Raw genomic sequence first — 25,553 nt, 5'->3', positions numbered from 1 at the left:
GAGGGGGGAATCTGTGGGGACCCTGATGTGAGGGGGGCTCTGTAGGGACTCTGATGTGAGGGGGGGGGATCTGTGGGGACCCTGTGAGGGGGGGGGCTCTGTGGGGACCCTGTGAGGGGGGGGGCTCTGTGGGGACCCTGTGAAGAGGGGCTCTGTGGGGATCCTATGAGGGGGGAATCTGTGGGGACCCTAATGTGATGGGGGGATCTGTGGGGACCCTGTGAGGGGGGGGCTCTGTTGGGACCCTGTGAGGGGGGCTCTGTGGGGACCCTGTGAGGGGGGCTCTGTGGGGACCCTGTGAGGGGGGGGCTCTGTGGGGATCCTGTGAGGGGGGGGGCTCTGTGGGGACCCTGTGAGGGGGGGCTCTGTGGGGACCCTGACGTGATGGGGATCTGTGGGGACCCTGTGAGGGGGGGCTCTCTGGGGACCCTGAGGTGAGGGGGGATCTGCGGGGACCCTGATGTGAGGGGGATCTGTGGGGACCCTGTGAGGGGGGGCTTTCTGGGGACCCTGAGGTGAGGGGGGATCTGCGGGGACCCTGATGTGAGTGGGGGCTCTGCAGGGACCCTGATGTGAGTGGGGGCTCTGCGGGGACCCTGATGTGAGGGGGGGCTCACCCTGATGTGAGGGGGGGGCTCTGTGGGGACCCTGATGTGAGGGGGGGCTCTGTGGGGACCCTGATGTGAGGGGGGGCTCTGTGGGGACCCTGGGCTCTGTGTGGGGACCCTGATGTCAGAGGGGCACAGATTCTGTTTTATTGTCCCCCTTTAAGCCCTTTCCACTTTTAGCTGGGTACACACTTAAAAGAGAAGTACGGGGAAAGTTTGTTTTGCAATACAGTTCCGTAAGCAACAACTTATTTTCAGGCAGTGCCCCTCCCGAGACTAGGCTCTGGATCCGCCCCTGCCTTGAGGTTATGTCGTGACCGACCTAGCGCATAGTTGTGGTCTGCATGCGCTCGCTGGCTGGACTGGGGGGGAACACTGGATCTAGATTATACAGCCCATCGCCCAGCCCTGCAGTTGATTTTAGATCTACCAGGAGAAAGAAAAAAGCATGGAAGGAGAAAAAAAAACATTGCTAGGACCAAGAGATCCCAGTAGGGAGCCTAGGTCTTTACTCCTGACTAGACAGAATAGAACTGAATACCTATAGCAAAGAGGGGGTTATATACAAGCTGAGGATGACCCATGGGCATAGCCTAGTTTTTTGTTCTGCCTAGTACTACTCCTGCAGAAGGTGATATAACCCTGCAGTTAGGATTTATGGAGCACTATGTCCATCGAACGAAAGAGCAATGGATTTTTATGTTTTTTGAATAACATAGGAAAAGGTTAACAGAACACCCCTGTAATGTTTCTTTTGCAGTCTGTGTCCCTATTCAGAAAATTCCACCTCACTTTCTGTCCCTGTGACAATTGGATTTTGAGTTTATTGTGGAAACGAAGATTGGTGATAAAGCTTCGGTGGAGAAACCTTTTTCCCATACGAACTCCTTCCTCGGGTGGATTTCCTCTCACTTCCTGTGGTCTCCTTCCGTTTGTAAGTAGGAGTTGTATGCTTGTAACTTGGGGACTACCTGTAATAGCTTCCACCACAGGACAGGACTTGCTATAAGTTTGAGTAAAAAGGTAAGTTTGGAGTTCAGCTTAAATTATTTTCTGGCCAGGGACTCCATTTATTATATTTTAGAAACAGAGTCTATTAGAACTTAAAATGAGGGTTTAGAGTGTACGAAGAACATCCTGTATAAAATTAGGGACATAAAAAATTTCTCTTGAGCCAAAAAGTCAGTGCACTTAGGATCGAGGGAAAGATGAATGCAGCAATGTACAGAGACATTTTTGATAAAAACCTGCTCCAGAGCGCTCTGGACCTCAGACTAAGGCAAAGGTTCATATTTTAACAGGGCAACGCCCAGACCTGAGCCCGAATGAACAACCCTGGAGAGATCTGAAAATGGCTGTGCACCATCATTCCCCATCCAATCTGACCGATCTTGAGAGGTCCTGCAAAGAAGAATGGGAGAAATTGCCCAAAAATAAGTGTGCCAAGCTTGTAGCATTATACTCAAAAAGATTTGAGGCTGTAATTGGTGCCAAAGGTGCTTCAACAAAGTATTGAGCAAAGGCTGTGAATACTTTACCTACATGGGATTTTTCCTTTTTTATTTTTAATATATTGGCAAAGATTTCAATCAAACTTCTTTTACGTTGTCATTATGGGGTATTGCTTGTAGAATTTTGAGGAAAATAATAGGTTTAATCTATTTTGGAATAAGGCTGTACCATAACAAAATGTGGAAAAAGTGAAGCACTGAATACTTTCTGGATGTACTGTATCTTTTCCTATGGCTAAAGCTGGTCACAGACCTAAGATAAAGATCTGATTGTTCATGAGAATGAAAAGAAAAAAAAAAAAAAAAGTATACTGCTGAAGAGTACCAAGTAAGCCTGTCCTAGCCTCAGCCTAACCTATTGGACACTGTCCCTCCTGCTGACTGCAACTAATAGGTCATGACCTTGTGATATCATCTGGGCATATACAAGGGTCTGGTGAGATTATATTGCAATACACTGTGGTCTGAGAATAATGGTAGGGTGGGAGAGCCAACTACTTTAAAATCGGTATTAATTGCAAAAACAAAAATAGTATATATTGCAGCTTACCAATTCTTAGATGTGGTAGCTGTATTAGTTTGCTTTGCATAAAGGAGAGTATTGGGACTTTAAATGAAGCATGCGACATACAGCTGGTAACAAAGATGCACAAAGGCATATTTATTAATTCATACATATACAGATAAAACATGACATATTACAGAAATGAGAAGGATTACTATAAGCTGATAGGCATTCCTTGATATCAAGTTGGTTAAAAATGCATAATATGTAAAAAATTCCAAAAATGTATATATAAAAGATCTAGATGTAAAAACAACTACATCCAAAAAGCTTGAGGCGGTTCGTGGAATGTGCTCCACTTCCTCAGGAGCAGATGCAGGACATAGCTAATAGATAAATCAGCTCAGAGTTCAGAATATGGTGCTTGAGGTTGAGGATAACTGAAGATGTGTCTATCCTGGGAGCTGGTGGGGCGTAACCAAATGTGGTGGTCACTATGAATCCAAATTTGATCTACAGCATCCCCAAGAGGAAATGCATATGATGGTCCCATATGCTTTTCCTCTTGGGGATGCTCTAGATCACATTTGAATTCATAGTGACCACCAATCGAAAACCCATAAAGCTGTTGCTCGCATAATTTTCAATTTACACATGGAGACCTGTCCCCTTCTGGAGGAGTGTGCCAAATGTGTGCCTTGGACATCGGCAGGTTACGCCCACACAGCTCCCGGGATAGACACATCTTCAGTTATCCTCAACCTCCAGCAACATATTCTGAGCTGGTATATTGATGCCCTGCAGAGCACATTTCACGAAACGCGTCAAGCTTTTTGGATGCAGTTATACCCTAATCATGCGTTTACATCTAGATCTAATATATGAATTTTTGGAATTTTTTTTATAGCTCATGTATTTTTAATCAACTTGATGTCAAGGAATGCCTATCAGCTCATACTAGCCCTTTTTATTTCTGTAATATGTCATGTTTTATCTGTATATGTATTAATTCATAAATATGCCTTCGTGCATCTTTGTTACCAGCTGTGCGTCGCATGCCTCATTTCAAGTCTCAACTCTCTCCTCTTTATCTGATTACAGGGATTGAGGCGCATGACCTGTTCATCATGTGCTTCTTTTAAAGTCCCAGGGCTCGACAAATCCCTGGTTGCAATGGCAACTGGAAATTGCCTCCTGGCACCTGGGCTTTTGTCATCCCATTCATTCACTCTTGCACTGGTGTAGCGTCAGGGGGTCGCAGTTGCGACCCGTCCCTGTTCCAGGGGGCCCAGACAGCCTATTACACTAGGCATCATGGTGGGTCGCAGTCCTTCCCACAAAGGGGCCGCCGCTGTGGTCATTCCCTTGGAGCCGTCCGCGAGAGGCAGGACAGCTCTGGATGGAGGGTGTGGGCTGCCTGAGTTAACAAGCATGTGATTGGTTGTTAGGATGAAGGGTAGTCCTAACAACCAATCAGCAGCTGGCATTGCTGAGCCCTCTGTCCAGATGTACTGTGCCTCCAGACTCTGTAAAGACATGAGGAGGAAACAATAAGGGGATGATGTGGGTGGGAGAACTGAGAACATTAATGGGGGGGGGGGGGGGGAACTGAGGACATTGATGGAGGGGGGCTGAGGATTTTAATTGAGGAGGGGCTATGGCCATTAATGAGGGGAGCTGTGGACAATAATCGAGGGGAGTGGAGGATATTAATGAAGGGGGGGCTGAGGACTGTATAGGGTCACAGGGGCCATTTATGGAGGGGAGCTGAGGACATTAATGGAGGAGGGGACTGAGGACAGTAATGGTGTCACTGAGGACATTAATGGAGGAGGGCTGAGGACAGTTATGATTTTGTTGTTGAAAATAAAGCTTTGTTAGTTAAAAAAAAACAAAAAAAAAAAACAACTGGCTCCTAATTTTTTTAGCTGGCTCCTAGATTCAAAGAAAAATTTGTCAAGCCCTGTTTTAAGTTTTTTCCAGCTAGTTACTGCTACACTTCCTGTATTAGGGTGTCTGGAGACATCTTTGAACAGTAGTATTGTCAGTCTGGGGGGGTACCAATAGATGCACTAGAAGATTTGGATAGACTTGGATAACAGATTAAAAATGTAAACCCCAACCATTTCAGGTCTGGTATACATTTTTTTTTTGTAAAAAACACACACACACACACACACACACACACACACACACACACACACACACAGCGTGGGGTTCCCTTTAAAACCCATACCAGGCTGAAGGGCCTGGTACGGACTGGGGGCGGGGACCCCATGCGTTTTTTTTTCCATGCTCTTTAATGGTCGACTTTTCCCCCCCACAATCAGCTGTCATTGGTTGTTAAGGATACAGCGGCCTGCTTCCTGGCCCACTACTTAGCAACCAACTATTTGTCAAAAAGCAGCCTGGGGGGGGGGGGGTAAATTACCACTAAATCGAATACCGCATTCGACATTTAACCCAAAATTCTTAGTGAATTGACATTTCACAACTGATTTACGGCATTCTGTATTTTACTCTTAGTGAATTGACCCCTTTGACTTTAACAAGAAAAAAAAATCATCCCTTTAAGCCCAAGAAGCAGAAGTGAAGTCAGACGTCGCTCCGGTCCTCCAAGGGCATAGAAAAGAGTGGGGGCTATCTAGCCCTCACTTGACTTCCTGCCCAGGCATCAAAGGGATTGGATCGGCTCCCGTAAGCTCAAGGACAACTGGGAAGCGGCGAGGGGGGGCACCTGTGAGTTACACCCCCCCCCCAAAAAAAAAAATTTAAAGTCACCAGCGACAAATACTGTAGCTGCTGACTTTTACTACTAGGGCACTTACCTGTCCAGGCATCCAGCAGTGTTCTCACCTGAGTCGATTCTTGAATCGGTTCTCAGGTGCTGGCGCTGCCATTTTGGCTAAGGGAAACCGGCAGTGAAGCCAGCTTCCTTCTGCGCAAATCGCATTACACTCTGAATGGGCCGACTGCAGGGTGAAGGAGGGGGGAAACTGCCACTGCAAAATGGGCGGGAAGTGGATCAACCAGTCAGCTGAGCAAAAAAAAAAAAAAAAAACACAAACAAACCGATTCCCCCATCCACACATTCAATCACTCGATGGGGAAATTCTGCGCTATTGTACAGTATTATGACAGCAGGACTTCTTGGTTGTCAAAATACAATGATTAGCACTGGCTGCATATGCTTATCGAAGAAAAATATGTTCCAACAGTCCCGTTCAAGCGAAGCCAATTGTTAGAGTGGGGACAGCCATAGATGGATCAAAATTTGGCCAATCCCTGCTGAACTGGCCAAATTTCCACCTATAGCCAGCTTTAACTGCCCATATCACCTGGTGAAAATAAAAGGAAAAAAGCCTAAAAAATGACACTAATGCAGCAACCACATCTAAGAACTGGTAAGCTGCAATATATGACATTTTTGCTTTTGAGTTTATTACCGCTTTAAACTTTAATTTAATTAACATAATGATGTAAAAACTTTTATTATGATTAGCAATTAGTCATAATAACAAAAACTCCACCATTGTTTACCAATATCACCATACATTATTACCCTATAAAATGACCACCAACCCCACTACCATCTCAAGAAATGAAATATGTAAGTATCCCTTTCCTGTGCACAATAAGTACATTTTCCAGTGGGTTTAGACAAACTTTGCCAGCAGAATTTGTAAATGAAACTCAAGCATGTACATACCTTACAATACCTAGGGCTACTTCACTGACTGATAAGTGTCACTCACCTATAAAAGAGAACATTCAAAGGGATGGTACTAAAGTGCCAGAGGGCATGGGCATCCAGCACCCACAAGACAGGTGGGAAATCAAGCAGCTCCAGCAAAGCTAGGCTCTGTAGTAGGACCACTACCAGAACACACTTCCACAAGTATGGCTGGTGGGAGCGTCTCTTCAAACACCATGCCAACCACCATACAAGATTAATCATGCCTGGTGCAGAACAGAAACAAATATGGTCAGAGGCAGCACGACAAAACAAAAAAGCAGAGTAAGGTAATGCTAGCAGGTGGACTTACCAAAGCTAGCATTTGCTAGCATGTTGTAGCTGTAGTCAAAGCGTCCCAGGGTTAGGTAAGACACGTGGCATGCAAAGAGGACCACCAGGACAGCACCAAAAGCAGTGGCAAAAGAAGGATACCGAAGACCCATAGTCCTAAATTGTAATAAATATACTGAAGGTCAGCAATGCATAATATATTGACAATTTATAAAGGATAATGATAAAAAAAAAAAAAAAGTTAGAGAAAACGAGGGGAGGAAACCAGGAACAAAAAGGGTGAGAGGAGTGTGCCAGCAATAAGTGGAGGAACAGGGGATCAGACCGTAGGCAAGAGGAGATGTGGGATATGTGTGGAGGAAGGCAGGCCACAGCAGAGGCGTGGGGACAAAGGCAGGCCACAGCAGAGGCGTGGGGACAAAGGCAGGCCACAGCAGAGGCGTGGGGACAAAGGCAGGCCACAGCAGAGGCGTGGGGACAAAGGCAGGCCACAGCAGAGGCGTGGGGACAAAGGCAGGCAACAGCAGAGGCGTGGGGACAAAGGCAGGCAACAGCAGAGGCGTGGGGACAAAGGCAGGCAACAGCAGAGGCGTGGGGACAGAGGCAGGCAACAGCAGAGGCGTGGGGACAGAGGCAGGCAACAGCAGAGGCGTGGGGACAGAGGCAGGCAACAGCAGAGGCGTGGGGACAGAGGCAGGCAACAGCAGAGGCGTGGGGACAGAGGCAGGCAACAGCAGAGGCGTGGGGACAGAGGCAGGCAACAGCAGAGGCGTGGGGACAGAGGCAGGCAACAGCAGAGGCGTGGGGACAGAGGCAGGCAACAGCAGAGGCGTGGGGACAGAGGCAGGCAACAGCAGAGGCGTGGGGACAGAGGCAGGCAACAGCAGAGGCGTGGGGACAGAGGCAGGCAACAGCAGAGGCGTGGGGACAGAGGCAGGCAACAGCAGAGGCGTGGGGACAGAGGCAGGCAACAGCAGAGGCGTGGGGACAGAGGCAGGCAACAGCAGAGGCGTGGGGACAAAGGCAGGCAACAGCAGAGGCGTGGGGACAAAGGCAGGCAACAGCAGAGGCGTGGGGACAGAGGCAGGCAACAGCAGAGGCGTGGGGACAGAGGCAGGCAACAGCAGAGGCGTGGGGACAGAGGCAGGCAACAGCAGAGGCGTGGGGACAGAGGCAGGCAACAGCAGAGGCGTGGGGACAGAGGCAGGCAACAGCAGAGGCGTGGGGACAGAGGCAGGCAACAGCAGAGGCGTGGGGACAAAGGCAGGCAACAGCAGAGGCTTGGGGACAAAGGCAGGCAACAGCAGAGGCTTGGGGACAAAGGCAGGCAACAGCAGAGGCTTGGGGACAAAGGCAGGCAACAGCAGAGGCTTGGGGACAAAGGCAGGCAACAGCAGAGGCTTGGGGACAAAGGCAGGCAACAGCAGAGGCTTGGGGACAAAGGCAGGCAACAGCAGAGGCTTGGGGACAAAGGCAGGCAACAGCAGAGGCTTGGGGACAAAGGCAGGCAACAGCAGAGGCTTGGGGACAAAGGCAGGCAACAGCAGAGGCTTGGAGAGAAAGGCAGGCAACAGCAGAGACGTAGGGAAAGAGGCGGAAACGCTGGGGGGCAAGGGGAAAGAGGCGGAAACTCTGGGGGGCAAGGGGAAAGAGGCGGAAACGCTGGGGGGCAAGGGGAAAGAGGCGGAAACGCTGGGGGGCAAGGGGAAAGAGGCGGAAACGCTGGGGGGCAAGGGGAGGGAGTAGGCAACATCAGAGGCGAGGGGAAGCAGGCGGAAAAGCTAGGGGGGGCGAGGGGAAAGAGGCTGAAATGCTGGGGGGCAAGGGGAAAGAGGCAGAAACGCTGGGGGGCAAGGGGAAAGAGGCGGAAACAGCAGAGGCGAGGGGAAGTAGGCAACAGCAGAGGCGAGGGGAAGCAGGCGGAAAAGCTGGGGGCAAGGGGAAAGAGGCGGAAACGCTGGGGGGCAAGGGGAGGGAGCAGGCAACAGCAGAGGCGAGGGGAAGTAGGCAACAGCAGAGGCGAGGGGAAGCAGGCGGAAAAGCTGGGGGGGGGGGGGGTGAGGGGAAAGAGGCCGAAAAGCGGGGGGGGGGGGGGGCGAGGGGAGGGAGCAGGAAACCCTGGAGGCGAGGGGAGGGAGCAGGAAACCCTGGAAGCGAGAGAAGGGTGTTGATGCGTGGGGGCAATGGGAGGGCGTCAGTAAAACCCTGTAGGTGAGGGGAGAGTGCTGGCAATATTGGAGGGGAGGAGAGAGCAACTATATGATAGAGGGGGGGGGGGCAGGTCACCATATGGGGTACCTGTAAAATGTTAGAAAGGGGTAGAGGGAATACCTGCAGCATAAAAAAAAGGAAGGAAAGAAGAATGCCTGCATCAGGGCAGACTAGGGAAAGCACTTACAATAGGATTGCAAAGATGGGTGTCTACAGTAGGGGAGACAACAGAGAGCTCCTGATTGAACAATAAAGAGAGTGTTTGCAATATGAAAACACTACACTTCTGAACACAGAAAAGGTTTATTTTTTTCACTACATTTATAAAATGGCAATTACCAGTTTAAGATTTTCCCCTCCTCTTCACTCACCTCATACAGCACAGGTAGATAGAGTGCAGAATGACTGCCGAGGCACAGAAGTAGTCCATTTTCTGCAGGGACAGACAGTGAATGTGGCAGGATGCAGACTGACAGAACACTGCACACATGCAATGCACAAACAAGTGCAAGCCATGTTCTTCAACTCATTACCTCAGTAATTGAAGTGTCTCTCGTGTGAAAAATTGTAGACCAGAACCAGGCATTTATGGAGACCTGAACAATACAGTCAAAATTAAGTTAATCCATATCAACAGAAAAGGTCAAAAACACATACTTACAGACAAATTTGGCATACCATGGCAAAGGTGAGGCATGTTTGGTACATAGGACAGGAAGTAGGAACAGAGGCGCGGTAACGTTGTAGCATCATTAGGTTGGCAAGGCCATTGAGAAAAGAGGCCAAGGCAGATGCTGGCTCCTGAAAGAACAGGAATCGGGAAAATGGCCACTGCCACAGGTCAAGTAGATGAGGCAAACCAGGAAAAAAGAAAAAAAAAAAAAAAAAGAAGGTTAAGGTAAGGTACTATTGGTCTATGATCTCTATCTTTACCCTTGCGAATTGAGAAATATCATGTAAAATTTTAATTCAAAACAACTGATCAGGAAGCAAATCATTTAAACTTCCAGGCTTTATCAGCTAGAGGTACAACATGCAGCAAAGAATCTTTAGATATTAAAAGATCTAAAGTAAAATAACTTTGTGTATGGAGACTCTAGTATTAGAACGTACCTTGCCGTGAAATTGGGGGACAGAATATCCTTCTTTAATATAAAGGGAAACTGTGTCCCACATACACTGGTAGCGACAGTCGTCCAAGCATACCCAGCCTGGAGAAAGAGAAAAGCCAGATGCAAAAATAGATGATGATACTAGTAAACATTCCACTGGATGTATCTCATCTGGTTATTATTTACGTATCAGACATTTGTAATATTAATCCTAGATATATCAGCTATTGCAACAAACAGTTTCAGAAAGGGATTTGCACTTTGAACCATCTACAGCAGCCATTTATACCTTCAGGCTTTATAGGCACCTACATAAATGAACAGTCCTTTGTTCTTTGCCATTGATCAATACTCCCTACGTCCATATTGGTTCATGAACCTACTATGCACCACCTCAACATAACTTCAACAGGGAAGAAAGTTCAATGACAATAGTCAGCTGGATGGGAAGTCAGGACAAATCCTTCAAACAGGAACACAGACAGCAGTTAACATCTATCAGGTTCCAATCCTTAGCCAAAAAAAAAAGAAAATAGGTTTATACTAAAATTGCAGTAATTTATACAATCCTTTCACAACAAAGGAATTTGAATGTACAATACCTATGTTGCACCGAAGAGTTTTGTGCAGCAGTTATATAACCGGAGTTCCTATTCTACTGAACCAAATGTAGAAAACACCTCCCTATGCCTTAAAAGACTTATCATAAGAATGATTTTTTTTTTTTTTTTTTTTTACAAAGTTTTTTATTAGGTGTAAAATAGTGGTAAAAATGAAATTTCAAATGTTCTGAAGAAAATTGTCAGTTATATACATGTTATTTTGATGTAGGATTTTTCATGAGAATAATTTTGAGGAAGTACCCAGATATGTTGTACCTTGATTAGCCTGACTAGATGTTTACCCCGTCTTTTTCTTGGTTAAAATACAGTGGGTACGGAAAGTATTCAGACCCCCTTAAATTTTTCACTCTTTGTTATATTGCAGCCATTTGCTAAAATCATTTAAGTTCATTCTTCTTCCTCATGAATGTACACATAGCACCCCATACTGACAGAAAAACACAGAATTGTTGATATTGTTGCAGATTTATTAAAAAAGAAAAACTGAAATATCACATGGTCCTAAGTATTCAGACCCTTTGCTGTGACACTCATATATTTAACTCAGGTGCTTTCCATTTCTTCTGATCATCCTTGAGATGGTTCTCCACCTTCATTTGAGTCCAGCTGTGTTAGATTATACGGATTGGACTTGATTAGGAAAGCCACACACCTGTCTATATAAGACCTTCCAGATCACAATGCATGTCAGAGCAAATGAGAATCATGAGGTCAAAGGAACTGCCTGAAGAGCTCAGAGACAGAATTGTGGCAAGGCACAGATCTGGCCAAGGTTACAAAAAGATTTCTGCTGCACTTAAGGTTCCTAAGAGCACAGTGGCCTCCATAATCCTCACATGGAAGACGTTTGGGATGACCAGAACCCCTCCTAGAGCTGGCCGTCCGGCCAAACTGAGCTATCTGGGGAGAAGAGCCTTGGTGAGAGAGGTAAAGAAGAACCCAAAGATCACTGTGGCTGAGCTCCAGAGATGCAGTCAGGAGATGGGAGAAAGTTGTAGAAAGTCAACCATCACTGCAGCCCTCCACCAGTCGGGGCTTTATGGCAGAGTGGCCCGACGGAAGCCTCTCCTCAGTGTAAGACACATGAAAGCCCGCATGGAGTTTGCTAAAAAACACCTGAAGGACTCCAAGATGGTGAGAAATAAGATTCTCTGGTCTGATGAGACCAAAATAGAACTTTTTGGCCTTAATTCTAAGCGGTATGTGTGGAGAAAACCAGGCACTGCTCATCACCTGTCCTATACAGTCCCAACAGTGAAGCATGGTGGTGGCAGCATCATGCTGTGGGGGTGTTTTTCAGCTGCAGGGACAGGACGACTGGTTGCAATCGAGGGAAAGATGAATGTGGCCAAGTACAGGGATATCCTGGACAAAAACCTTCTCCAGAGTGCTCTGGACCTCAGACTGGGCCGAAGGTTTACCTTCCAACAAGACAATGACCCTAAGCACACAGCTAAAATAACGAAGGAGTGGCTTCACAACAACTCCGTGACTGTTCTTGAATGGCCCAGCCAGAGCCCTGACTTAAACCCAATTGAGCATCTCTGGAGAGACCTAAAAATGGCTGTCCACCAACGTTTACCATCCAACCTGACAGAACTGGAGAGGATCTGCAAGGAGGAATGGCAGAGGATCCCCAAATCCAGGTGTGAAAGACTTGTTGCATCTTTCCCAAAAAGACTCCTGGCTGTATTAGATCAAAAGGGGGCTTCTACTAAATACTGAGCAAAGGGTCTGAATACTTAGGACCATGTGATATTTCAGTTTTTCTTTTTTAATAAATCTGCAACAATTCTGTGTTTTTCTGTCAGTATGGGGTGCTATGTGTACATTCATGAGGAAGAAGAATGAACTGCAAATGGCTGCAATATAACAAAGAGTGAAACATTTAAGGGGGTCTGAATACTTTCCGTACCCACTGTATTTTAACCAAGAAAAAGACGGGGTAAACATCTAGTCAGGCTAATCAAGGTTGTCAGCCTGACAAGTCGCGGTCCGTCACGCTCCCATTGTGCGGTACAGGAGCCGTTCTAATAGGATCAACACAAGTCACTCCGACTTAGAAAAAGGGTCCTGTACGACTTCGGGGCGACCTGGGGGCGACTTGCATAGGCAATTGTATGAAGTCCGTGCAAGTCATGCCGAAGTCGCGCTGCACGCGACTTCACAGGTCGCCCCCTAAGTCGGAGCAACGTAGTGTGAACCGAGCCTTAGGCCCTCTGCAGCTCTCAGCGGTTACTTGCGGTGATCACTGCTGGACACACTTTTCCTGCGTCCAGTAGCAATCGGAGCATGTAATCGATTACTGTGTAGAGTGCCATGAATAGGTGTGGCCAGCAGCGGCCTGTCAATATAGTGAATGAGCCTGGCAGCTGCACCGACCCATTGAGAGCCGCAGAAAGAACTGCTCATCAGCTATCCCTATTGTTAGTGTACTTTATGTGTGGCCCAAGACAATTCCACATCTTCCAATGTGGCCCAGGAAGGTCAAAAGGATGGGCAACCCTGCTCTAAAGAAAGCACTGAGGGAGACAAACAGTATGGCATGGCTACATTTTAAAGGCCCTAACTAGCACATGGGCCGGTGGAGGTACAGATATGAGTTTGCTGGCAGCGGGGCCCTTAACTCTCACAAGAGCCCACACTCTTAAAATGGCATTCCAGTTAAACCCTAACAAAGCCTAAATCTACTCCCATCCCCATTCTAACACTATTCAATCTACCCTGTAAAAGAAAAGATGTTGATACTTACCTATTTTGAAGCCGCTCTGGTCTGGTCCCATGACCGGCTTCAGTGTAGAGGAGAGGCAGCGAAAACTGAGAATAGAAAATAAGTGAAGAACTTTCGCTGTGACTAATGGGAACCAAACAAACAAGAATTCTGATCGCTTGCTGTGGGATGCAACTACAATCGTGTGCTATTTTTATTCTCTTCAGTTTTAATGGATCACGCCTATAGATTCTAATGATAATAAGTTATGCATTTAACGTGCATTTACAGCCCAAACCTTTTTTTTTCTTTTTTCGGTTCTGGATTGAGTAGGGAAGGTTGTGGGCAATCCACCAATCTATCGCTGATGTGACAGGAGTCACTGGGCGGGGGGCCCTTGGAACCCAGCTTACCTTGGGAAACCCCTGTCTCAGCTCCCCTGGTCCCCACTATGTGCAAGTCACCCTGTGTCTAATTAGGGGCACAGGGTGACAGAGAAAAAGGACAAATCAAATCATGAACACTGAGAATGTGGTTTGGATTACTTTGAATGGGACAGTAATATTTATCAACAATATCCCTCAAGAAATCTATGATACATTGTTCCATCCTTCTGATAGAATGGAATTAATGTATGAGCTTTGCCTCAGACTATTGTAGGTAGGAGCCGGATAGTCTGCTACTGGGGTCTCCTGCTATTTTCTGAAGGCGTTATGGTTTTCTGCTCAACACTGGGAAACTCAGAAAACGCAGATGGTAATCGCATCAACTCACACCTTGACTTTCACCCATTGTTAATTGTGCTAATTAGCACACCTATTGTCTGCTAGCAAACTACTGTGCGGACTTGTGCATACTTATAATAATGTGTACAGGCGGTCCCCGGGTTACAAACATCCAACTTAAAAAACGAAGAGAGACAACAGGAAGTGAGGAGAAATCTAGCCCTAGGAAGAGAAATTCTGTCCTATAAGAGCTCTCATGGGAAAATAGGGGTCTCCACTGAAGCTTTATCACTAATCCTTGTTTCCACAACAACCCAAAATGTCCAAAATACAGTTGTCATAGGGACAGAAAATTAGGTGTAATCTTCTGAACAGGGGCACAGACAGCAAAACAAATGGTACAGGGATGAACCTTTCCCTTTACTATCCAAAAAACGTAAAAACTATTCTTTTGGTAGCTAAACTTAAAAAAAAAATGTACCTTTTCCGACTTACAAATTTGACTTAAGAACAAACCTACAGTCCTTATCTTGTTTGTAACCCGGGGACCGCCTGTATTGTACTTTATGAGCTCGATGCCGGCAAGTCTGACCTGGAAGAAGATCCCTGAATGTTCAGGTGGCTAACTTATTGTTTATAGTGTTAAATATATTTCTGTATACAGTTGCGTTTGCATATGATAATGTGATCAGCTTCACCTGGTTGTGTAGTATAAATTCTCTGTGAGTTTTCAAATAAAGTGTTCCATTTTCATACAAGCCATTTGTCAGCTAGTCTTGTATGGTGAGGCTATAATATCTGATATCTATGTTCAAACCGGGGGAAGCGGCATACTGATGGAAGCGAAGTACGGGTTGGTTCCGTCACAGCTGCCATGCTGGAGTATACAAGTTTTTGGAAGAATTTACTGGGCCTTTGTCTCTAAAATTGAGAACTGAGAGGAGAGCAGTGGTGGATTGATCTCCTGCCTATGAACATAACTGGGCACTACAATTTTTATTACATTTCTGGCCATTATTATTATTCATTTTATTCTTTGATTTAAAACTCTATGAATCCCTACAAATGTACCATAAGTTGTCAATCTAATAATTTTTGCAGGGGCTCCGCTGAGAACTAAAAACTTTTTCAGGGGCTTCTTAGTGCTAGAAAGGTGAGAAAGGCTTGTCTAGCAGGTAGATTTATTTTTTTTTTATAATAGGAGAGACCTTGTATATCTCTTCTGCCATAAAAGCTCTTCCCCCTGCCAGATATTTGTAACCATACACCGACTGCAGCAGCTGTGCAACAGTGTACAAGCCCAGAGTAAGGGCCGGGTAGTAGAACAAAACAATTCTAGCGTGCATGCCCAATGGTGAAGATGGAAGACTCCAGACCTGGAAGAAGAGGGCAGCAGTATTGGAGGAGGGAGCATTGAAAGTGTGTTATAGGGTTCTGTGTACGTCTATGGCCAGGCGGATGTACATCCAGTCCTGCCCGAGTCTATCCAAAAAAGAAAATCGGAAAGGTCTGTGTGTTTTTTGGTTTTTCAAATCTAAATGTGACAAATTGGAGGTAGCATGATGTAAAAGAATGCACGTCCACATACATCCAGCCATGCCTAGATCTGATTTAAGTCTGGGAAACTGCAGCATCAAAAGACTGCAGAGACACGGATGACACGGAAATGTGTTCCCTGGGAGTGCTTACTACCTGTGTGGGGGGTTTCTCTCACTGGGGGAAGACTGATATCGGAGTTCGGGCTTGCATACATGAGGCCATCTTGCAGAAACACAAGATCTTTCTTCCTCCCTTTCAGAAGCGCGATCTGCCTTGTTTACATAGGTAGACCGCTGCTCTGTGCATCTCGGGAACGACCGGGGGTGGCTGGCAGACATTGGGTCTGTTGAACCCGCTGATTGGCTCCCCCTCTAGCAGCCTGCCCGCCCCCTTGAGCCCCTGCATGACAGAACATACAGGTATGTGATTTGGAACAGGGGAGCCGACTTGCTGCAGTAAAAGCACGTTAGCCGGTCGGCATGTGGTTAAGTCCTCGTTCACACTGAATGCAGCTTTGAAATTGTGAGAGTTCATTCTGCACGATTTCAAAGCCGCATTTTAGTCTGACTTCGGGGGCGACTTCAAAGACATCTGTACAGCTTCATGCACAGATGTCTATTGAAATTGCCCCTGAAGTCGCCAAAAGTAGTGCAGGAACTACTTTTGGAAATCTGTGTGGTGCCACACCAATCAAGACTCTCCCATTGCCGGCAATAGGCTGCAATTTCACATGCGATTTGACCTGGCAAACATAAATCCAGAAAGCAGCTCAGCAGGGTGAAGGGGAACATAGATCCAGATAGCAGCTCAGCAGGGTATACAGGAACATAGTTTCAGATTAGAGACTGCCACGCACAGCCTCTTACCAAAAGTAATTGATCCCCTATTACAGAGGGTTAAACACGCATATATGTGATCCTTTAGGCAGCTCCCAGGGCAGTCCCATTCCTCTGATATCCCATCACATATGGTTTCTTACAAATCCTTCTAACCATGCCAGAGATGACTCTCCCATAAGCACACCCAGATCTGCAGTGTGTATCTCCTCTGCTGCCACTTTCAGTAATGTCTACTTTCTACTTACCTCTCTTAGGGAAAAGGACTTCATTTTGCTTTGTACAATGTTTATGAAAAGTGTTGAATTTTCTGTTTTATATTTTTTTTTTTTGTGACCAGCAAATGTGCTAGCGGCTTTTTAGTATTTTCCAGTTAGTCTAAGCACAGATATTTTTGTGTTTTACTTTGAGGTTTTTATCGCTGTTGTGTACCCGTTAGGGAAACTCACCCTGCCTGTCCAATTTACAGGATAGGAATAGAGGGGGAAAATCTTCCAATGGGACACTAGCTTACTGTTTTGATTAATCAGATAATAACCTTAAAAAAAGTGTGTTGTATAATTTAGTTAACCACTTTCAGACCGCCCCCCTCAGTTGTATGTCGGTACTTTGAGGTTAAATACCGGGGTTATGGCAGCATCAAATGATTTAACAAACATGTTATACTTACCTGCTCTGTGTAATGGTTTTGCACAGAGCAGTCCTGATTCTCCTCTTCTGGGGTCCCCCACGAAGCTTCTGGCTCCTCCTGCCTTCAGAGTGCCCCAATAGTAAGCTGCAAAGTATTGTATATAGAGCCCCTATAGCAAGCTGCAAAGTATAGTATATAGTGCCCCCTATAGCAAAGTAAAAGAAACTTCTGCCTTTAGAACCACTCACTTCTTGCCCAGAACTACATGTCCCATGAGGCATTGTTTCTCACACATTCACAAGTTGTCAGGCACTTATGCCTCGTTTCCACTGAGCGGTACGGTTCCGTACAGTACACCTTGATCAGGCTTGCGTTTCCACCGCCAACAGTACCTCAACAGTGTAGCTCCACCCTGTTGGTACGGTACTAATGTGCTTGGTACCCCAAGAAAGGGTACCAAAAAAGTGGTCGGTACAGTTCAGAATTAGGATAACATTTACAACTTTTGACAATGGAAACAGCAAAAATTGCATACCATACCGAACCGTACCGCTCAGTGGAAACAAGGCATTACTGACATGTATGGACAGTGTAATGAGCTGCATGTGTGCTGCACTGTGTCTTCAGACATGTACTGAGCTGCATGGGAGCTGCAATGTATATGTAAACAAATAATGCATTTTGTATGCAGGCCCAACTAATCGGCTGACCAGATAATCGATTATGAAAACAGTTGACAACTATTTTCATAATTGATTAGTTGTGTCGACCCCAGGTCCGAACATAGACTCCATGAGGTGGGGTGCACGCCCTGCCACAGTCACAATATTAACAAATACATTGGATAGGCTGCACACCCTGCCTGTACCCACGCAGTGCTTTTATGATGTTGTAATAAAATTGATTGGATTGATAATCTGTGTGGGTGTGCAGCCTATCCGATTTCTTTGTTTATTTTTGGATCCTAGTCTAAACCCACCTGAGCGATCCCAACACAACGCTGTCACTGTACTTGGCCAATAATAAGTGGCCGAGGCATTCTCCACCCCATATGTACAAGGGGCTTGTACACACGTGGCTATGGGGTGAGGAGTGCCTAGAATCTGAACATGCCTGAGCTCATTCCTAAGGACAACCGGGAATTCCTTCACTTTGGAGGGATTGTCTCTCACTTCCTGTTCTTGGCTACAGGACACATGACAAAAAATACCTGAGAAGGGTTATAACCTCTTTCTTCATTTATCTAAAATAATAAAGTTTTGGCTTAAGGTCTACTTTAAAGGGGCTTTCAAAGCTCTTTTTTTAATGAAAATAAACAGGTTTATACTTACCTGGTATGTGTAATGGTATTGCACAGAGCGGTCCTGAACCCCCTTTTCTGGGGTCCCCCCGCCAGAGATCTTGGCTCCTCTGTAGGAAGCCAATTTCTATGGAGGAGCACATGCCAGTCCATAGACAGCGTGGCTTGGCCCCAGCCTCTCCTCACAGGATTTGGTTGACAGCAGCAGGAGCCAATGGCTCCCAGAGCTGCCTCTGCAAGCAGAGAAGGAGTAAAGAAAAGAACAAGGTCAAGGTGCACACGACGCGTCACATGGTCGACGCTGACCCTGCCTACGTCACATGGTCGACGCTGAGAAACAGCCTGCCTCGAGAGTCCGGTCCCGGCGAAGCGAGAGCCGGCATCTCCCCGCCATTCCATCCACCGGATAGCACCAACTTCTCCTCTCCCGGCACCAGCTATTGGACGGCTTGACCCCAGGACGTTGCACTTGAGCCTTCATTTCCTTTCGTCTAGTGAGTTACTTCACACTGTATGTTTTTTTCCTCATTAAACGAATTGCACTTAAGGGCGCTTCGCTTGTTCTTTTCTTTACCCTGTCTACAGATTGACTCCTGTGAGCCGGCCCTTTGTGCTGAGCCGGCCCTTCGTGCTTACTTCCACCCCACAGCTCATCTCCTTTACAATTTATGGACTTTACCCCACATACCGTTACGTAGGTAATGCCTCTACATATACATTCTTTTTCTGCTATGCACTGGCCTGATATCTTGCTTCCACAGTAGCTGTTACCCAGTGTATCAGAGCGCCAGCCATTCCTTCATTTTCTGCAAGCAGAGAGGAGAGGGGGGCTGAAGACGGGCACAGCACTGGATCCAGATGGGGCTCAGGTACATATACAGGGGGTGGGGAGGTGATACAAGCAGGGCAGCCATCAGAAATGTTGGGGCCCCTTACACAGCTTTAGGCCTGTGCCCCTCCGGGCCTGACAACAAACATGCCCTAGTCCCACCAAATCTGCCCACTAGCCCTCCCACCGAGTCCTTCAGTGCACCCACTTTTCTTTTAACAGTCTTACAACTTAAAGCAGAGTCCCCCCCCCTCCAAAAATTAAAAGTCAGCAGCTACACATACTGTAGCTGCTGACTTTTAATATTAGGACACTTACCTATCCTGGAGTCCATCGGCTGTCGGGTGATGCCGCCGCCATTGCCGGTGAGGGGATTCATGGGTGGGTCCCTGCTGCGCTTTTGGATTGGCTTGGCGGTGGGGGAAGGAAGGAGGAGGGGAGGCCAAATTTCCAAGGGACGGCGCCCCTGCACCGTTTCCCAGAAGTGGGGAAGGGTACCTGTCAAAAACAGGTACCCGTTCCCCCCTCCCTCCTGAAAGGTGCCAAATGTGGCACTGAAGGGGGGGGGGGGGGTTGCAAATGGGCGGAAGTTCAAATTTTGGGTGGAACTCTGATTTAATATATGAAAATGAATCCAATCCTGTAAAGAGACATCTCCATATATTCAGCAAAGAGACATCCCAATCCAGCAAACAGATGGCCTCATGTATTCAGCAAAGAGACATCCCTTCGGCTGCAACAGCTTACTATGCGCCCGTCCGGCTTTAGCAATTGCTAAATACTACAGCAGCAACAACTCAATCTCGTTGGTTGGGCCTGGGCGGCCAGGCCCCTCGGGACGCCCGGTGGTCTATCAGAATACCGCTACCTATCAGATTCTGCAACCCGAAGGGACGTTGGGATGAGAACAACCTACTGCGCATGCTCCATGCGTTCCAACATGGCTGCTATGCGTTTCAATAGCAGCAGGGGATATCTTTTTACACTCACGCAAGTCTTCAATTTTACATTTATTTTAGCAGTAAACTCACCTTATAGACTGAAATAGACTATTTCACCACAGCCGAGTGAAATAGTCTATTTCACTTGTAGCACTGGGTCCCCCTGGGTTACCGTTAGCAACAACAGTACCTTTGAGAATGTTTTTAAGTGTGAGCACCTCAGACAAGAAGCAGTCCAGTTTCTTAGGGTTTATTTGAGAACTTGGTTAGGAGAAGGGAGAAGTGGGATACTCCAACAACTGAACTATGCACAATTAGGCAGGGACACAGAAAAACGCTGCATGGCGCTAACCAGCGCTTCCTTGATGCTGGTTAACGCTTCACTGATGCTGGCCTCAGTTAGGCCAGATACTGGACTTCACCTCTGACTGTGGAAAAGTCTTTTAAGCTCCCCAAGGTACTCTTTCCTGAGGTAGCTGACTGGCAGTGCAGACTGTACTGCTGAAACACTTCAGGGCCCTCAGTGGCGCCCTCTTTACCCCCTATTCTTCAGGGCTTCACTACTTGGCACCCCCTTTACTGTACACTCCTGGTTAGCTGGCTCCTGGATCCCCTTTGACCACTCTGGAGTGGTCCCCTCTCCTAGGCAGATCTTGAGTACTTACACTTTGACTGAAAATCTCTGCACAGCAGTTCCACTCGGTCAGCAACTCTGGATCCTCTGCAGCACAGCTCAACCTCTGGTCCTTAGGCCGACTGCCTGGACCACCTTCCTCACTCTTAAGGAGGAGAGATAGCCGCCTGCCTCTTCCTGGGACCTTGCTCCAGCCAAAAGACACCCTGTCACATGCTCCCCACAGATTTATTCCCAATCCCAAGGTGCACTGCGGCAAACCCCCACCACTGGGACAGTCATAAACCCTGGTGTGCTATTGGCTAGGTTTCCTCCACTGTCCAACAAGACTCCTTTAGAAGAATCCCTCATTGGATACAGTGGGGAGACTCAACAGGCCATACCTGGAGGCATGTGATAGCAGCTAACAGATCCAGCCCCCCTGATAAGCAGACAGGGCCAATATACGATTTTCCTCTAGCACCTACCTAGGAGGGTGCTACACCAGGGATCGACAAACCCCGGGCGCCAGGTCGCATAGGCGACTAGAATTAGTGACCTGGCGCCTGGGGTGCACTGCAGGAGGTGTCCTGTCCCTTTTGCGCCCCCCAACCCACTCCCCGAGTGCACGGACTACCGCGCCATCCGATAATTGAGGCGGCTGCTTTTCGGCCTTCTTCAGTGAGAGAACGAGGAACTGGCGCCCTCTTGTGGTGGCCGGTAGTTTCATAAGCAGTAACTAATGACTGTTTCCCCTGCCTGTCCATCTCCTTCCCCAAGAGGAGATGAGAGGGAAGTTTTTGCAGGCCTCATCTCCCTGTCCACTTACCTTTGCTTAAAAGGTAAGTGGACAGGGAGTGTGGTTATTATTTATTTATTTTTTTAATTATTAAAAAAAAAAATAATAATTTTTCTTTTTTTTTCTTCTAATTATTAAAATAAAAAAATAAAATAAATTATATAGATTTTTTTTTCCTCATCGCCATGCCACAGCTGAAGGCCCCTTTCACACAGGCTGTCTGATCAGGTCCGCCTGTCAGTTTCTCAGGCAGACCTGATCGGACCCTTCATTTTCCTCTATGGAGCAGTAATCTGCCGCCATCTGTCCGCCAAAAGCAGACGGATGGTGGTTCTATTTTCTATAAAGAGAGAGAGAGAGGGCCAGGCGCCGATCTAAGTGCAGCAATATAGGCAATTTATTGGACACACATGAAGAATGTTACTCACAAAGGATGTATAAAATCAGGCATCTTAAAAGCAATAGGTGATCTCTGAAGTCACTTCCAGGGTGGGCTGTCCGGTCAGGCTGTGGCGCTGATGCTGTGGAGGGTAAGCGGCGATCTCCTGTTGCGAGGCAGGGGACGTGCTGATCCTCAGCGGTGGTGATGCAGCGTGGACACGCCGGTCGGGTTGCCGTGACGTCACTTCCGAGACACCAGGGAGATAGAACGGCGACGGCCTGAAGAAGGAGCGGAGCTCCGCAACGCGTCGCCGTTCTATCTCCCTGGTGTCTCGGAAGTGACGTCACGGCAACCCGACCGGCGTGTCCACGCTGCATCACCACCGCTGAGGATCAGCACGTCCCCTGCCTCGCAACAGGAGATCGCCGCTTACCCTCCACAGCATCAGCGCCACAGCCTGACCGGACAGCCCACCCTGGAAGTGACTTCAGAGATCACCTATTGCTTTTAAGATGCCTGATTTTATACATCCTTTGTGAGTAACATTCTTCATGTGTGTCCAATAAATTGCCTATATTGCTGCACTTAGATCGGCGCCTGGCCCTCTCTCTCTCTCTTTTTGGATCCATACAGGGTTGCTTCACCCTCTACAAGCCGGCAGCCAGCAAAGTGTACTAGCAATCCCACCAGACTTTCACCATTTGCCCGCATCATAGCCCATTGCAGCAACCCGCTCAGTCCGTTTGCGCCAATCTCTCCCCCCCTCGTTCTATTTTCTATCCATCCCGTGGATCGGATCAGATGGCATTGGATGGAAAGAGACAGACGGTCTGTTTCCATCCGATTGCGCTATAGAGGAGAGTGAGGTTCTATTTGTATTTATGTGTAAATTTACTATGTTATTTTTTGGAAATAAAGCTTGGTTGTTTGTTTAAAAAAAAAACAAAAAAAAACTGGCTCCTAACTTTTTTAGCTGGCTCCTAGATTTCAGGCAAATTTGTCAAGCCCTGTGCTACACACTATATAATCAGTTTGTCGCTGAGCAGTGCAGGGTGTACCAAGATGGCCGTCGCCACCTTCTACCTGCAGGTTTCTCGCTATACTCACATTTCTATTATTATCGTATTCAATGATATCAAGAGACCTGCAGGTAGAAGGTGGCGACGGCCATCTTGGTACACCCCTGATTATATAGTGAAATAGACTATTTCACTCGGTTGCGGTGAAATAGTCTATTTCAGTCTATAAGGTGAGTTTACTGCTAAAATAAATGTAAAATTGAAGAGTTGTGTGGGTGTAAGAAGATGTCCGCAGCTGCTTCGTGTTCGGTCACATTAGGAAACCCATTGGAACGCATAGCGGCCATGTTGGAAAGCATGACACATGCGCAGTAAAGTTGTTTTCATCCCAACGTCACTTCTGGTTGTATAATCTGATAGGTAGCGGTATTCTGATATAACACCGGGCCCCCCTGGCAGCCCTGGTACAATTAGCCCCCGTTCACATAGGGGGCGACGCTACTTCGCACCGCGACCTCCGAGGTCGTGGTGCGAGCAGCGCGCTGCTACCTTGGAGCGGCCGCCACGGACTTCATAACATTGAAGTCTATGACGGTCGCCTCCGGGTCGCCCCAAAGAAGCTCCGGACCCTTTTTCTAGGTCGGAGCGACTTGTGTCACTCCTATTAGAACGGGTCCGCAGCTTCTCTATGGAAGAGGCGACCTACGGCGACCAGGTCGCCCCAGTGTGAACCGGGACTTACTGTGATATTTATTTATCTTAGTGCAGGGAAGACATGTTTTCCCTATAGAACCAGCCAGGAGGAGGATGAACCTCAGGGAGGCCTGCAGTCTTCAGACATGGGACATTATGACTGGAATGGATCCCTGACTGCACCACATCCCCCATACACTGTGCTCTCCCTGCCACTAGAGGGCCCCCTTACCTGTCAGTCTCATGTAGAGGGGCTGCTCAGCCCGGAAGTCCAGCAGCCGGCTCCCGGTACAGTTCCTCTGCTCACAGGCGTTCACACAGTCCCGGTACACCGGCTCCCGGTCCCCGCGGGATGCACTCACCACCCCGGCCAGGAGCAGCACAAGGAGCGGTGCCATGACCGGGGAGCCTTCTCGGCTGCCGCTTCCGCCTTGTGTCCGTCTGCCAACACCTTCCCCGCAGGAACGGGGCGTACGCTCAATGGTTCCGGCCATCCTCCCAGAAGAGTGTCAGGACTCGAATTACCCAAAGACGGCTCCACTCGCCAACCAAAGCGGGAGGGGCGCATTTTGACTTAAATCTGCGAGCTATTCATTTCTTTTTATACTATCCTATAGACATTAAAAAAAATAAATAAATAAATACTCCCCAATGCAGCCTCTGCAGTACCTCCTTTCCACCACTAGATGTCCTCAGTCTTACAGGTGGAATAACACCTGCCATCATTTCACCCAGAAGACTGTCACCCCTCCCCTTCTCCTTCACCCTCCTCCTCCTGTCTTCCCCCCCCCCTTCTCCTCTTCCTCTCCTTCTCCTCCTCCTCCTTCTCTCGCCCCCCACTCCTCCTCCTCTCCCCCTCATCCTCCTCCTCCTGTCTTCCCCTCCCCCTCCTCCTCCTCCTCCTCCTCTCCCCCTCCTCCTCCTCTCCCCCTTATCCTCCTCCTCTCCCTTCTCCTTCTCCTCCTCCTCCTTCTCCTTCTCCTTCTCTCGCCCCCCACTCCTCCTCCTCTCCCCCTCATCCTCCTCCTCTCCCCCCTCCTCCTCCACCTCCTCTCCCCCTGTCTTCCCCTCCTCCTCCTCCTTCTCTCGCCCCCCACTCCTCTCCCCCTCCACCTCCTATCCCCCTCCACCTCCTATCCCCCTCCTCTCCCCCTCCTCCTCCTCTCCCCCTTATCCTCCTCCTCTCCCCCCTCCCTTTCCCCCTTCTCCTCCTCTCCCCCTCCACCTCCTATCCCCCTCCTCCTCCTCTCCCCCTCCACCTCCTCTCCCCCCTCCTCCTCCTGTCTTCCCCTCCTCCCCCCTTCTCCTCCTCTCCCCCTCCACCTCCTCTCCCCCTCCTCCTCCTCTCCCCCTCCTCTCCTCCTCCTCCTCCTTCTCTCGCCCCCCACTCCTCCTCCTCTCCCCCTCATCCTCCTCCTCTCCCCCCTCCCTTTCCCCCTCCTCTCCCCCCTCCTCCTCCTGTCTTCCCCTCCCCCCTTCTCCTCCTCTCCCCCTCCACCTCCTCTCCCCCTCCTCCTATCCCCCTCCTCCTATCCCCCTCCTCCTCCTCTCCCCCTGTCTTCCCCTCCTCCTCCTCCTTCTCTCGCCCCCCACTCCTCCCCCTCCCTTTCCCCCTCCTCTCCTCTCCCCCTCCTCCTCCTGTCTTCCCCTCCTCCCCCCCTTCTCCTCCTCTCCCCCTCCACCTCCTATCCCCCTCCACCTCCTCTCCCCCTCCTCTCCCCCTGTCTTCCCCTCCTCCTCCTTCTCCTTCTCTCGCCCCCCACTCCTCCTCCTCCTCTCCCCCTCCTCCCCCCCTTTCCCCCTCCTCTCCCCCCTCCTCCTCCTGTCTTCCCCTCCTCCCCCCCTTCTCCTCCTCCTCTCCCCCTTCTCCTCCTCTCCACCTCCTCTCCCCCTCCTCTCCCCCTGTCTTCCCCTCCTCCTCCTTCTCCTTCTCTCGCCC

At 48.4% G+C, this 25,553-nt stretch overlaps 1 protein-coding gene across 1 annotated transcript in view; it reads right to left on the bottom strand.

The window, feature by feature from the left end:
• Nucleotides 1–24,018, bottom strand: part of PGAP3 (post-GPI attachment to proteins phospholipase 3) — a 31,968-nt gene extending 7,950 nt beyond the window's left edge. Inside the window, exons 1-7 of the mRNA XM_082271335.1 lie at nt 23,847–24,018; nt 9,976–10,073; nt 9,541–9,693; nt 9,396–9,458; nt 9,234–9,295; nt 6,671–6,807; nt 6,380–6,584 (exon numbers count right to left, since the gene is read on the bottom strand). Coding sequence (XP_082127461.1) covers nt 6,380–6,584; nt 6,671–6,807; nt 9,234–9,295; nt 9,396–9,458; nt 9,541–9,693; nt 9,976–10,073; nt 23,847–24,012 — 884 coding nt within the window. The 5' untranslated portion in view covers nt 24,013–24,018. The remainder of the gene's footprint in view (nt 1–6,379; nt 6,585–6,670; nt 6,808–9,233; nt 9,296–9,395; nt 9,459–9,540; nt 9,694–9,975; nt 10,074–23,846) is intronic.
• Nucleotides 24,019–25,553: the final 1,535 nt, after the last annotated feature.

Source organism: Pelophylax lessonae (assembly GCF_965119305.1).
Source record: "Pelophylax lessonae genome assembly, chromosome: 11".
NCBI lineage: Eukaryota > Metazoa > Chordata > Amphibia > Anura > Ranidae > Pelophylax > Pelophylax lessonae.
The sequence above is the reverse complement of the archived record's forward strand: the minus strand, read 5'-3'. Positions and strand labels throughout refer to the sequence as shown.